The sequence below is a fragment of the Gouania willdenowi genome, chromosome 16 (genome assembly GCF_900634775.1).
Source record: "Gouania willdenowi chromosome 16, fGouWil2.1, whole genome shotgun sequence".
Classification (NCBI taxonomy): Eukaryota; Metazoa; Chordata; class Actinopteri; order Blenniiformes; family Gobiesocidae; genus Gouania; species Gouania willdenowi.
The window spans coordinates 20,218,206-20,232,178 of record NC_041059.1 but is presented as its reverse complement, the minus strand read 5'-3'; the positions used below and the strand labels follow the sequence as shown (position 1 = coordinate 20,232,178).

At 37.7% G+C, this 13,973-nt stretch overlaps 1 protein-coding gene across 1 annotated transcript in view; it reads right to left on the bottom strand.

The window, feature by feature from the left end:
* The window catches only part of LOC114477864 (CUB and sushi domain-containing protein 3-like), a 243,390-nt gene that overhangs the window by 119,693 nt on the left and 109,724 nt on the right, over nt 1-13,973 (bottom strand). Inside the window, 4 exon segments of the mRNA XM_028470524.1 lie at nt 284-475; nt 4,454-4,656; nt 5,504-5,630; nt 6,870-7,061. Coding sequence (XP_028326325.1) covers nt 284-475; nt 4,454-4,656; nt 5,504-5,630; nt 6,870-7,061 — 714 coding nt within the window.

Here is a 13,973-nt window from a genome sequence, read left to right as displayed (position 1 = left end):
CTGTAAACTTAGGAATTCTGGGTTTTATTTGGACATACTTCATAGGAAATGTTGAATTATTTCCAATCTCATTGTAAAGTAATTAGCTGCTAAGCATTAATGAAACATATGCCAAAAGCTCATGGAGCGCTCACTCTATCTTAGTCACATCCAATAAAAGTGGAAGTTTCTGATAAAGTGTTGGCAACAACTCAAACATAGAAGAGTTTTGCTTGTTTTGCACATATTTGGAGAAAAGTTCTCTCCCACTCTAACTTTTTCCATCCACTTCCCCCACTCTTACCGATGCAGCTTGGTGGGCTGGGCTGCCAGTAGAATCTATTTTCCACTTGGATACAGGTGATTTTGCTTTCTCCCTGAAATTCATATCCTGGATCACAAGAGAAGGTCACCGAGTCACTGGGCTCCCGTCCTTCTCCATTGCGACTGCCATTCATGGGAATACCTGGATCTCTGCAGGCTGTTGCAAGAGAACCTAGTGGGAAAAACACATGACAGTCAAACACAAGACAGGCTGGCAACGTGGGAAATATCAGTGCAATCGTGCATTGCAAACATATAAAAAATATTAGTTCTACTTTATAAAGTCAAACAGCCGTTAAATGGAATGTGGAGCTCAACACAGAGTAAACAGATATTAAATTCCTTTTTTTTTTCTCCAGCCCATCTCACTAAATCACAGCTGTGCAGCAGCACAGAGATTTCAGAAAAATCTGATAAAAAATGATAAACTCTCTTCTTATATTATATATAATATGTTTTATCGCAATAAAAAAAAAATAGAAAATCAAACTATAACCCATGGAATTGGAAGAGCAAAAAAGTTGATGAATGAAAATAATCAGCCTTATTTAAAATTAGCAGATGTATGGCACTGGGGAGAATGTGTTTGATTAAAGCAGAAGTTATATACAGAAAGGCTGACATTAGGCTGTTATTATTATGACATGACACCTGTCATTAGCATGAATGAGGTGTCATGAAGGCTGTCATTATGTGTTGTTCGTTACCCTTCTTCGTTATCCTAACCCAGAGCCGGCCCTAGAGATTTCAGGGCCCTAAGAGGGATACCTTTTGGGGGCCCCACACTGCCAATTATTGACAGTTAAGGAACACAAAAGCAGATACCGTAATTCTATTATAAACCAAATTAATTACATTTTTCCCTCTATGAACATGATGGCCATAGTTTAGTAACTGCTCCTCTACTGTGTTTATTGTGACATTAACACAATAAACAAGGCAATAACTGCAAAAAGACATTTTTCTTTAAAACAAAAAACAAGTAAAGTTAAACATGAATAGAAATAGAAACAGAAAAAAATAAAACACTAGTTGCAATAAAATAAATACGAATAGTAGGGGTGTGTATTGTCTGGCATCTGGCGATACGATTCATATCCCGATACATAAGTCACGATACGATATATCTCGATATTAAAGTGTAAGGCGATTATTGCGATTTCTAAAAATAAATGATTTAAGAAACAACTAATTTCTTAAATTTGTACACCTTCATGAGAACATTATGTATGAAATATATTTTATTGGCATATTTTGCACTCAAAACATTGGCTTTAACATGCCAACAACTTCAAATAAAATAATAACATACAATCTGCCTGTGGCTTTTAAATGAACTTTAGTGCAACTTAACTGAGGTACAAAATATTTTTTTAGATTAAAAAAAAATTGATATGGATGCATTTAGAATCGATCCGAGAATCGAGAGACTAATATCGTGATATATTGCCGAATCAATTTTTTTCAACACCCTTAATGAATGGTGCTTATAAAGTGGAAAATGTAATTGTTTATGGAAAAGAGCCTCGATAAAATATTGTAAAAGTCTAAACATCCAAATGAAAAATGTAATTAAAATATTGTTTAGAACTTAAAAGAAGAACATTACAGATTATTATCTCCAACCACTTTTTGTTTTTTGATTTTCTTTCTTCTTGTTAATGACTAGACTATATGTTTGTTATTCTTTCGAGAAGCGAAAGTATTCTTTAATGTCATATAGGAAATCTGTCTTCCAACCTCATGGTTAATACTGATAGTGATGTTGAAAGTGTCTTTTGAAGGATTGCAGAGTGTTAAAAAGTAGGGAACATTTTGCTGTAAATAACAGGTTAAAGAAGTGTGATGGACAGCCATCGTGTTGGGGGGGGCCCTGGTGACCTCCCGTGAAAGTTTCCTACGGTAGACAATGGGCATGCGCACCTGACGAACTGCGCATGCGTAACCGTCATGTTGAAAATAAGTAAGACTCTTTAATTGAATTGATAGGGTGAGGATAAGGATCAGGGTTAGAATTAGGGTTCATCATAGTAGGAAAATATCTGGTAGCAAAATATTGTACGTATACGTGAAAATATTTACTACGCTATTAGTGTGCATGCGCCTGTAGGTGGTTTTTAGGCGTACCTAACCCCACTAGATTCCTCAACCTAATCCCAAAAATGCCAACATAGCTCCAAAGGTGTCATAATTTAGCAAACAGCCTTCATGACACCTTATTCATGCTAGTGACAAATAATGACAGTGTAATGTCAGCCTTATGTATAAAACTTCAAGTAAAGTGTTACCGAATATACTTTACAATTGGATGACAATATGTGAACGCACACCATAATATACCAGTGGTTAACAGAGTTCCATTTAGTTACGATAACGCAAAGACATCTCAAATGTTAAAAAATGTATCTATTTTTATTCATTATGTGAATATGAATAAATAATAATTGTCTGCCTATCTCGTTTCTTTAAATCGTTGCGGTGCATCCATATTTATATGCATGTCATAACAGGAAAAAAGAAGTATTGTCCATATATACATTATGTATGTGCATTTGACAGATGAAATGAAGATAAAAATTGGTTTGGATAAAAAAAAAAAGGGGGGGGGGGGCAGGAAGTATCAGAACGAAGAAGAACATTGGAATTGTCACTAACTTGAAAATCCATATTGGCTGTGTAAACACGGATATGCAATAGCTCTTAATGAAACGCACCCAACCGTGAAATTTATGTAGCTATTAATAAGGAAGAAAGAGGAACTGCTGGTAGACAAGTGATGCAAGCATTTATACTGCCGCTGGCATGAATTCTTATTTTGAAGGAGAGACTTTAGAAACCCACAGAGAATGTGTCAGACTTTGATGGAGTTTTGGCACATTTCTCATAAAAGTTCAGATTGTCACAGAAATAAATCAGATCACGTAAGGGAACGTGAGTGGGCGCAGTGATGAAATACACTATTTGCTGGTTCAGCAATGTTTTGTATCAATTTGTTTGTTATACAGATCATTATTGGGGTGAGGGAAATGGTGCAGCGTCTTATCAGCGCTACTGCTGGTATAGGAAACAGACACTGTAAAACATCTGCCATCTACTTTCCGTTAAACAGCCGTGTCATCAACACACAGCGAAGTGCTTGATGGGCAGAACGCCAACCTCCATGCCAAGCTTTTCACAACAAGAGCCCTGTATATAGCCTTAACAATTGTAATCGACTTATTGAACAACTATAACAGTATAGTTATATTTGTTTTAGTTTTTGTTTCTTAAATTATTTTTGGAACAACTGACGTCCTTATTTTTAGCCACTCACTAGCTGCTACCTCTTTTATTTCACAGGAAGTTGTGCCAATAATAGTGCAATAGGAATACAGCCAACTTACAGCAGGTTTCCATGCATCTTAGTGTAATTTGTGTTTGCTAATCCAAGGCTATCTTTGTGCATTTAATTATTCCCAATGCTTCATCTTTATGATATAAAACATTGGAATTGGAAGAGCAGCTAAAGTGCACATTCTTACAGAACAAAGTACATCACAAACAAATGAAGGAACCAGCAAACAGACAAAATAAAACCTATGGACTTTAATTGGTCAGCCAGAAATGAGTATAATGTACATTTTCCGCAAATACCAGAAAATCAACAAAACTTTCATATGTTAAATTTTTGTGCATTATCCAATGTTTTCGCTACACTTTCTCTTTTCATTAGTTGAAGTTTTGTAACTAGCTAAGTATGACCCGCGGTCAGACTGCTCTTTGTCTTTGGACTTGAAGTTTGCAAACTCTTGATAGTCATTGGTGCTTTTTAGAGTAACAAGCCTGAGGCTCTAATTAGTTTGTATAGCAGCACCATGAATGTTTAATGGGGATGTTGAATAAGCACACGGATTATTAAGATTCTTTTGTGTAGTTCCGTGCTTATGTTGCACACAATGTATCTACAATAATAATAAAAGGAAAATGTCAAAACAATGTGATTTTTGGTGCTCCTCATTTATTCAATATACAATACACTGGTTTAAAAAAAATGTCAGGGATATGTCTATATGTCTAATATATTAATTCATATCCGACTCCACCAAAGAAATTCATTAAACATTAAAACAAAAAAAATAAATTAATAAACTAATAACTATTGTAGACTTACTTGAGAAGTCGATGGCAAACCCAGACTTGGTGATGTAAAAGTCAGTCTCGAACTGAATAGTGACGATGTTGAGAGTGGAGTGGATTCCCTCAGGCAGCAGAGAGCCACTGACCTCCTTCAGGGACATCTCATTCTCTGGAGCTCCATCCCAAACCTTTAAGATGTCATGGGACGCTTCCGTGTCGAATGCAAGGAACTGCAGACTAAAGGAGATGAACATTGGAGATTTGGTCATTCACTTTCTTTTGATTTGAAGAACTTGTGATGTAATAAAATAGGTTTCTCCATGCTATGTTTATGTCATAAAAAACCTACTTAGTTACTTCCACATTCCTCTACCTCTGAAGGAATATAAACAAGGGTGTTCAACAAAAAAAAAAAAAAAAATCATTTATTACTGGCTGTAAAATGCTGGTTACGTTGACATTCGATGTGAATAGTTTTCATTAGTTTATGCATTTCTGCTTGTTGTTTGCTGTTTTATTAGATTTGTAAAGCAGTATCCCCCCCAAAAAATGGATCTGTCTGCTGTCATGGTATCTACAAAAACACTTTCTCAATCACAAGTAACCCAGCTGAGGCTGCTGCTGCTACTGAACAGACTGTTCTTTTAATGACATCTGATTTAAAAGGAAGGATTTTGTCATAAAAATTCATAACTGAGTTTTGAAGCATCACTTGAAAACCGTTTGGGTTGTTTTCCGATTTAGAGTGCTGTGGTGTTGGGTCAAGTTGAATCACCCATAGATTAAAAAAAAGAAACCCATTTCAGGCTGTTCCTGAGAGTAGACCTCGCAGTGCCTTAATAATATCCCCATAGTGGAGTCACCCTCTGTTCTTAAACAGATCCATTGAGAAGGATTTCTTTTGTGCCTTTTTTTAATAAAGAAAAAACCGATTTTTTAGTAAAATGAAAAGTTTTCTTTAACCTTTTCTAGTTTGACTTATATGAAGAACATTCTGAACTTCTTTAAAAAATACAGATATTAAATAATGCTACATGAAAATGAAATTCTAAAAAAAAATGCATTATAAAAAGTGTCTGTGTACCTGACAATGTTGCCTGTGTTGACTTCTATGGTCCACGTGCATCTCAGGTTGTTGTCATAAGGAAAAGGATACCCAGGGGAGAGGATCCGGCCAGAAGACACTCCCTTAAAACTACCGCCACACTCCGCTGCACGCACGCACACACACACACATACACACACACACACACACACAATAGCATCAAAAGGACGTTAAAAGCTCCAAAGAAGCCTAATAAACCCGGGAGATAGAAACGCACACAAACAAATGCTGGAAATAATGAATAAATGCTTTACCAAATTAACTGGTGCTAGCTTGGCTAACATGTAATTAGACTACAAGGGGTTCCTGTCTGAACTACGACGCTTATGGACACCAAATGTGTCTCTCAGTGTGCCTTCTAACGATGCCATTAATTAGTGTTAACACAAGTGTGTCCAGAGAATTCACAAAATGGGCTCGAGACTACAGGGAGGACTTTGCTACAAATGTTAGTGCCTGAGGAGAGAGTTTATCGGTAAATCTACCATATTTACTCCTATCCCTGCTTATCACGATGATAATTGTATTAGAGAATAATCACATTTAAATTAATAAGACATGTTAGATTCTCATTGTGGCCATTAAATAACCCAGTACAGTGAGACGGTAATTAATTTAACCTTTTGCTTTAATACTGTTGTATGGATTAAATCTTAATGCTAATGTAATGAAGCATAATAAACAAGCTTGAGAAAATGAAGTATTTATGGCATTTTACAGCTTGTAAATAATAGAATTAACCATATGAGATCCCATGAATAAAAAAAAAAACAAAAAAAAAACGTAAATATGGAAATTTGAAATAATACTTTTAAGTTCATATTTTGCCACTACGTAACACAAAGTTTATTTGGTAACACTTTACTTGAAGTTTTATACATAAAGGCTGACATTACGTTGACATTATTATGACATGACACCGGTTATTAGCATAAATAATATGTCATAAAGGCAGTCATTAAGTGTCGTTTGATACCCTAACCTTAACCCTAATCATACCTAACCCCACTAGATTCCTCCACCTCACCCAAAAGACTGCCAACATAGCATTTATTTAACATCTATTTAACTTATTAAGGACTAATAAAGTAAATCAAAGACATCTACACAGCAAAGATCTTCCTTGTCTACACAGAAAAAACTCAAAGAACTTCCCAACTCTGCATTAATATTGAACCAAAAACAATAACAACACAACTTCAGAGTCGTTTACATTGCTCTGCAAAATTACTTGCTAATCATTCTTCCAAACATGACCACATAAATTAATAAAAATAAACCAAATCGTAATTTCAACACTAAAGTGAGACATGTTATAGCAGAAGAGGAGAAAATGTGTTTTTACCTATACATGATGGAAGATTGTTGTCCCATGCTCTTCTTTCCCTGGTCATACATTTGAGTATACCACTTCCATGTAGAGTGTAGCCTTGATCACACCCAAATGTGATGACACTTCCTGCAAAGTGACCCTGGTCACTTATTATGAAGCCAAACTGTGGCACACCTGGATCATCACAGTGCGATAACTCAAAACCTGCATAGGAGCAAGTAGGAGAAAATGAATGATGAACAAAAACAAGGATGAATTGAATCCTAGGGTGGATAATATCATGGGACACAAAGGATGAACAAGTCGGTGATGAGGCTAAAAAGAGAGAACATTTAATCTGTAAATCAGAAGTAGATTTTCATTGTTATTTGTGAGCTTTGGGGATTCATTTTTGGGTGAATACTAAAGTGGTCTTACAGTCGTGTTAGTGTCTGTAAACCATTCAATTTGGATGGTGGGAAAAATTAGACATTGTAGCACCGTAAAAAAAAACATCCCTTGAAAGCAGTGTGCTGGATCAAAAAAGCCAAAGATGCAATGAAACAAGTCAGCACAACTGCGTAATTAGCTCCCAATTTTAAATTAACTTACACCAAAACATGTGACGTTTTGGGTTTGACACCCTTCATCAAACAAATAACTCTCAAAAACATAGTATTTGAGGTTTATTTTCCCAAACTTGCCTGTTTTAGCCTCTGAAAAGTCACTTTCTGAGCAACTCTACACAAACGGACTGATTTGCAGCCTACTTATGCATATTCATGATTGGGCGTGTCTATAGACGGGACAGAGGGACAGAGGACGGCCCGTCCTCCTCCCACCCACTCCGTAGCCGAGTTCACGCTGCTTTATAAACACAAGACAGAGCGTGGGGGCGGGGCATTCACTGGTACATACATAGACTGTAGAAAATACATACATGGCACTGCGCGAAGGACGCTGAAATGCTCGCCTTCGTAGGGCGTGTCTGTTTACATGTCAATCACGGCAGAGAGCTTCCTGGAGGCGTGGCTTCTCCAGCTCAGTGCCGCGTCAAATTCGTTATTAAAGTGGGAACGTGTCATCAAATTGGAGTGAGGTGTTTGGGCTCACCCTGCAGTAAGAAAGGAGCAAATCACCCTCTAACTAACGATTGAGGGAATCAATGAAAAAAAACACTTAGGGCATGTGTGTACGGCCCTCGCCGTATTATTTAGTGTTCAGTTTGTGCTCTTGTTGTTTGTTTGCTGCTTGGGTTGTGTTTCTGTGACAGAGTGGGATGTCCTCCTCAATGGAACAACTTCGATGACGCTTCCCAGGATTGGCTGCCAGCAGGAGGAGTGGTGGGCAGCCCGGATTGGCCAAGGAGGATGTTTTTGTCCGTATGAAAAACTCTGTCTCTGAATCCGTTTGCACTTTTGTGATCTCCGTTTGTGAAGTGATTATTATTTTGGTTCAGCTTGTCACCTGTATTAGTGCACTTTATTTCCCTTCTTATATAGTCTGAGTTCCTGCGTTTTGTGCAGTTTTCCGTTTCTTAGCATATTCTTGTTTAATGTATTTTGTACCTGCCTGGCAGGCCTCTTCATGTTCAGGAATAAATTTGTGTTAATTCTTGGAACCCGTTGTCGGTGCTTTTTGGAGACCGAGTTTTATTTAGATTACGTTTTTTATGTTGCGTCCTGGAACTCCTAGACTGGGGCGTGACATAAAATTGGGGGCTCGTCCGTTCTTTGGATCATATAATTAAATTGTTAGAGACTTTTTATTTTCTTCCTTCTTCTCTCGTGTAGGTTTGGTGGACAGATTTGTGTTAAAAAAAAAGAGAGAAAAAAAAAAGAAAATGGCCTTTGATCTCAATGATTTTGTGCAGAATCCTACTTTAGAAAAATTGATAAAAAAGCTGATTTGTTTTTGGTGGCATGTGTTTTTGATATTACCGTCACCTATAGTGCCCGAATCAAACTGTGTGCGCTGACTAAGTTGGTGGAGAAGGTTGTGTTGAGGCTGGAGCCTGCGGCCAAGTTTGACGTGTCAGATGAGGAGGTGGAAGCGGAGGCTGCCACGTCTGCTGCCACGTCTGCTGCCACGTCAGCGACCAGGTAACAGCTGGAGCAGAGGCTCTCGCAGCCTCTCTGGGACGCCGCACGAATTCGATGGTCCTCTTACAGGCGGGATGTGATACGGAGGAGCTGAAGCTGACTATCCGCCTGAAAGAAGTGGAGTTGCAGACGAAAACCCGAGAAGTTGAGCTGATGCATCTCCGCATAAGGGCGATGGAGCTCAAATCTGACCGTAAATCCCCGCCCACGTCACTCGGTATTTCCCACTACTCCACTCATGAACAGTTTGACATCAGCAGACATGTTGCATTGGTGTCACCGTTTAGAGAGAGTGAGGTGGAGTCATTCTTTAATGCTTTTGAATGCATTGCCACTACTCTAAAGTGGCCCAAAGATGTTTGGAGTTTATTACTGCAATGTAAATGAGTGGGGAAAGCCCAGGAAGTATGTGCATATTTATCGATGGATGAAAGCCTCGATAGTGATGTGGTGAAAGCCACAGTTTTGAGAGCTTATGAGCTTGTCCCTGAGGCAAACCGGCAGAGATTTCGATTAGGTGAAAAATCTGTCACCCAAACTTATGTCGAGTTTTCCCGTGAGAAGGCCGCATTGTTCAATAAGTGGTGCGCCGCTAGTAAGGTCATAAACTTTCCTCAGGTCCGTGAATTAATTTTGCTGGAAGAATTTAAGACATGTTTACCGGAAAAAATTGTGGTTCATTTAAATGAGCAAAAGCTTGATTCCCTTTCACAGGCTGCCGTGTGCGCGGATGAGTTTGCACTGACGCACCGTGGGGTTTTTCTTTCAGTGCAACGTCAGCACACCCCCGCTGTTGGTATGAAGCCCAAATAGCACTTTTATGATGTTTAAAGCACAGAAATGTCGATTTAGCCTAACATGGGCCCTTTAACTTAAAATTGGGAGCTAACTACGCAGTTGTGCGGACTACTTTCAATGCAACAATTAGACATTCACAATTTAGGGTTCAATTGAGTGTAAACATTTACTACGAAAGGGAAACAATCCATCCACTTGGAAAACTTAAAGAAGAAAGTACAATAAAAAAAAATGCCAACAAAGAAGAAAAAGTGACCCTTTAGTTCTTCTCTGTTGTTGGACTTGACGGTGGCCTTTACATTTGTTTCTCTCTTTCTGGTACTAAATATAAGAGTCCTATGAAGCAATGATAGCAGCCATAAATGGAGCAGTACTGATTTATTGTCACTTCTCACAGCAAGGTCCGTGCCCATGCCAGATGTTGTGGAAATATTACAAGTGTCACGGCTAATATAAATCTTGTGCAGTTACTGTTCACGTTTCAAAAATTACCTTAGCACTTTTGGTAGACAAGACATGAGAACACAAAAATATTTAATGTTCAGACAAGATTTAAGATGGCCATATTGCCTGTTCTTCTTGCTCCTTTGCTGACCATACATCAGTCAGTTGTCTTCATGTTGAAGGGAATCTATTTATTCCTTTTGGAAAGAAAAAAGTAAAGACGATTCTGAAAGATTGACTCAAGGTGCTGCTTATACTTGCCTGAGCCACAACTCAGGATATATGGTTACACGATGCAAATTTATGTGTTCTACTATAACTCAAAAAGCAGTATTAAACAGAGCCATTTCTTAGCCCAATGAGGATTCATAAAAAGGCATATGGCTGTTTGTTTTGTAGCATCAAATGACTACACATCACTGGTTAATGTCCATTTCATTACTTACCCTTAAACCCTCAGTGGGTAATCTACTACTGCACAACTCAAGATAGCAGAATGATTGATGGCACATTTGGGTAATAAATAAGGGTTCCCTAAACATACTGACAGGTTTTGTTTTTTTTTAAAATTATTAAATGTGATCGGTTTCAGAAATACTCCTACAAAAAAATAGTGTAACACTATGAACCACGATTTTAAGGTTTCTTAAATGAGATTTAATGAGATTTAAATACTATACGCATGTGTATTCATTATACCCCACCCTAATTTTAATACTAGAAACAACAACAATATATATATATATATATATTTTTTTTAAGTTACTTTTCTGCATATATATTCTATGGTTAGGTAAAAATGCACACAACATGGGTATGTTGGCATATAATTTATACCAGTTTTCCTTGGTATAATACTAGCAACTATATATGATATAAAATGCAAAAAATCATTGTTTGACATTATTTTTTTTATAACTTTAACCACTTGGTATAGTGGTATTCAAACAAATGCATTGCGATTCAAATGACTAGAACGTGCAAAAATGTATTTGAACACTATTAATAAATTACCTTTAAATGTGATAGACGGCTGCACATAGCCAAGTCAATAATACAAAAGCATTAGAGACAACTGAAATACTTTGCACTGATGTGACATTTTTATGACGGCACATTTCCGCTGTCAAGTCATAAAATAACATTAAAAGGAAAATGTTTTATTATCTTGTAATGTAAAAAAAAAATAAGGTCAAACCAATAAAGTAACCAAACATTAAAAGCAAAGAAAGTGAAAATAAATTTCACAAATGTCATTGTTATGTGATTTTTGACATGAAAGACATACAACTTAGCAAAATTATATAAGTTATAAAGGGGTTGTTTATGAGGCTCTTATGTGAAAGATGCAAGGGCAAGGCAAACTTAAAGTTATAGCAACGTATAGTTCATTTTATACAAAAAGGCAACTAAATATGCATTAGTTAAAGATTAGATAATTCTCTAATGAACATCAAGCCATCTGTTTATCACAACAAGGCAGCCTAACATGTTACCTGTGATAGGAAAGGAAAAGGAGCAACAAAAATGTGCTGATATTTCAGGGGTTTGCTGAAAAGGAAAAGTGCAATTTTATTGCAAAGTGAGTTGACTTCTGGAATGAAACAATAAGTAAAAATGTGTGTAGGGCCATCAAGTCTGGGTGGAGTGAATCTGTTATCTGCCACTGCAGAAATTTAGATCCAATCGGCAAATACTTGTGCAAAAACTCTGCTTACACGTAAGGAACTTCCCGTAATGACGAGTAATAAATAGGAAATGAGAAACAATTTTAGTGTCTTACTGATGAAATGATTATTGATCCTATAAAACTTTCATCTACAGCATAGATAGGAAACCAACCAGTGGAGGAAAATAGTTCAAGAAGCTTAACTGCAGGTTAAGTGCAACAACAAAGTACATTCAAGAGTAAAATACAATGTTACCATAATGGGGGGCCGGTAAAAATCGAATCACAAAATCGCGATTCTTATTTATTAAGATTCTAAATAAATCCAAAATATTCAGGAATCATCATCTAAAAAGATGTTTTTTAACCCATTTCCACGTTCAGAAAGAAGGGCGAGTCCGGAGCGCTGCTACCACGATCCGTCTTCACTTAAGCCAAATGTTTGGGTGCATTTGAGATTCTACTATTTCCCGGGTAACCTTGATGCGTGGACATAAACACCTGGCAGATTGGGTTCGTAGTGAGTGATGGGGAATGCACAAAAGCCACTAACGTGAATTTGATGTTCCACACTGTGGCAGATGAATGGAAGTTAGCAATCACAGATGTTGTTATTGTTACAGATATGGCTGCAAATATGCCGCCTGCTGCTCAGCTTGATAACTGAACACATATCAAGTGTTTTGCACACACATTAAACCTGGCTGCTCAGCGTGCATTGAAGCTTAACCCTGTGTCACTACTTCTTGGGAGGATATGCCCAATCCTTTTAATAGAATTTAGGAATAAAATTGAATAGATATTATATATTATTATAAAATATAAGAATATATTAGATTATAATTTTATATTTGTAATTATATTATACATGAATATACACTAATAATATACAATATAAAGTATGTCTTATAATATATTATGTCTTACAAAAACAATGAAGGAATGTACTGTTGTTCATTCTGGAATTGGCACCCTATGTCACAAAAAGATTGATTGTGAATCGAGAATCGGTTTGAAGAATCAGAATCCGTAAAATTCATATCTGTATTTTTTTTTGGCAGGGTAGGGTGCCCCGAGATGCCCAATTCAAAGACACACCCCCGGGACACCCCCGCCTCGGCACGTCGCCCACGGGGCCCACCACTCCCGAAGCGCATCCGCCAGGCCAGGAGCCACAGGCCGCGCCCCCACACGCCCATCCAGCACGACCCCAGTGGAGGCCCCAGCACGGGCGAGGCCCCATAGCACCTCGCCCCCCGACGCGAAAAAAAAAAAATTCATTCATTCATCTTCTGACCCAGTTATCTCTGTTTAGGGTCAACAGGTACTAGGCTGGGGCTACACCCTGGACCAGACACACAGACAGACATCCACCCACACTCCCATTGGGATTTTAGAGACAAAAAATTAAACATAAATGTTTTTGTACACTGGAAGAAAACTAGAAAACAGAGAAAACCCACCCAACCATGGCGAGAACATGCAAACTCCAGACAGAGAGCACCCAAGTGTCCAGTCTGGGGTTTGAACCCAGTGTCAGTGCTCAATCCTTTCGCGGGCCTGATCGTTCCGGATCTTCTCAACGCATGCACGAAGACTACGTCACTTCCTTTACTTGCAATCTTTCCGACAGAGCTCCTGGGACGTGATATTTGAATGTAAACCAACCATACGACGTTTGTTAGATATTTTAATAATATACATGCAAATATGTGACCGTTTTCTGTTTTTAATTGTTAAATAAAAAAAAAACACAACATTGACAATCAAAAACCACACAGAAAATGTAATAAAAACCAAAATAAATCAGAAATCACTCAAAACTTACATTTCTAATTCTTTTTAAATAGCAGGGTTTCAACCTTTGAAATAGTAAATGAAATGCCGTGAAATAGGCCGACCGGATGTCGACGCGTTTCGCGCATGTGCAGAAAGGATCCAAAACGATCAGGCCCACGAAAGAATTGGGCACTTACACCCAGGATCTTCTTGCTATGCTAACCACTAAACCTCTGTGCTTCCCTATTTCACACATTACCAAAGCTAACTAAACTGTTTTAGGGCCCAGTAAAGGAAAAAGAAGAATTTGGAATTGGAACGCAAAGAACAAAATTGAGTACGAGA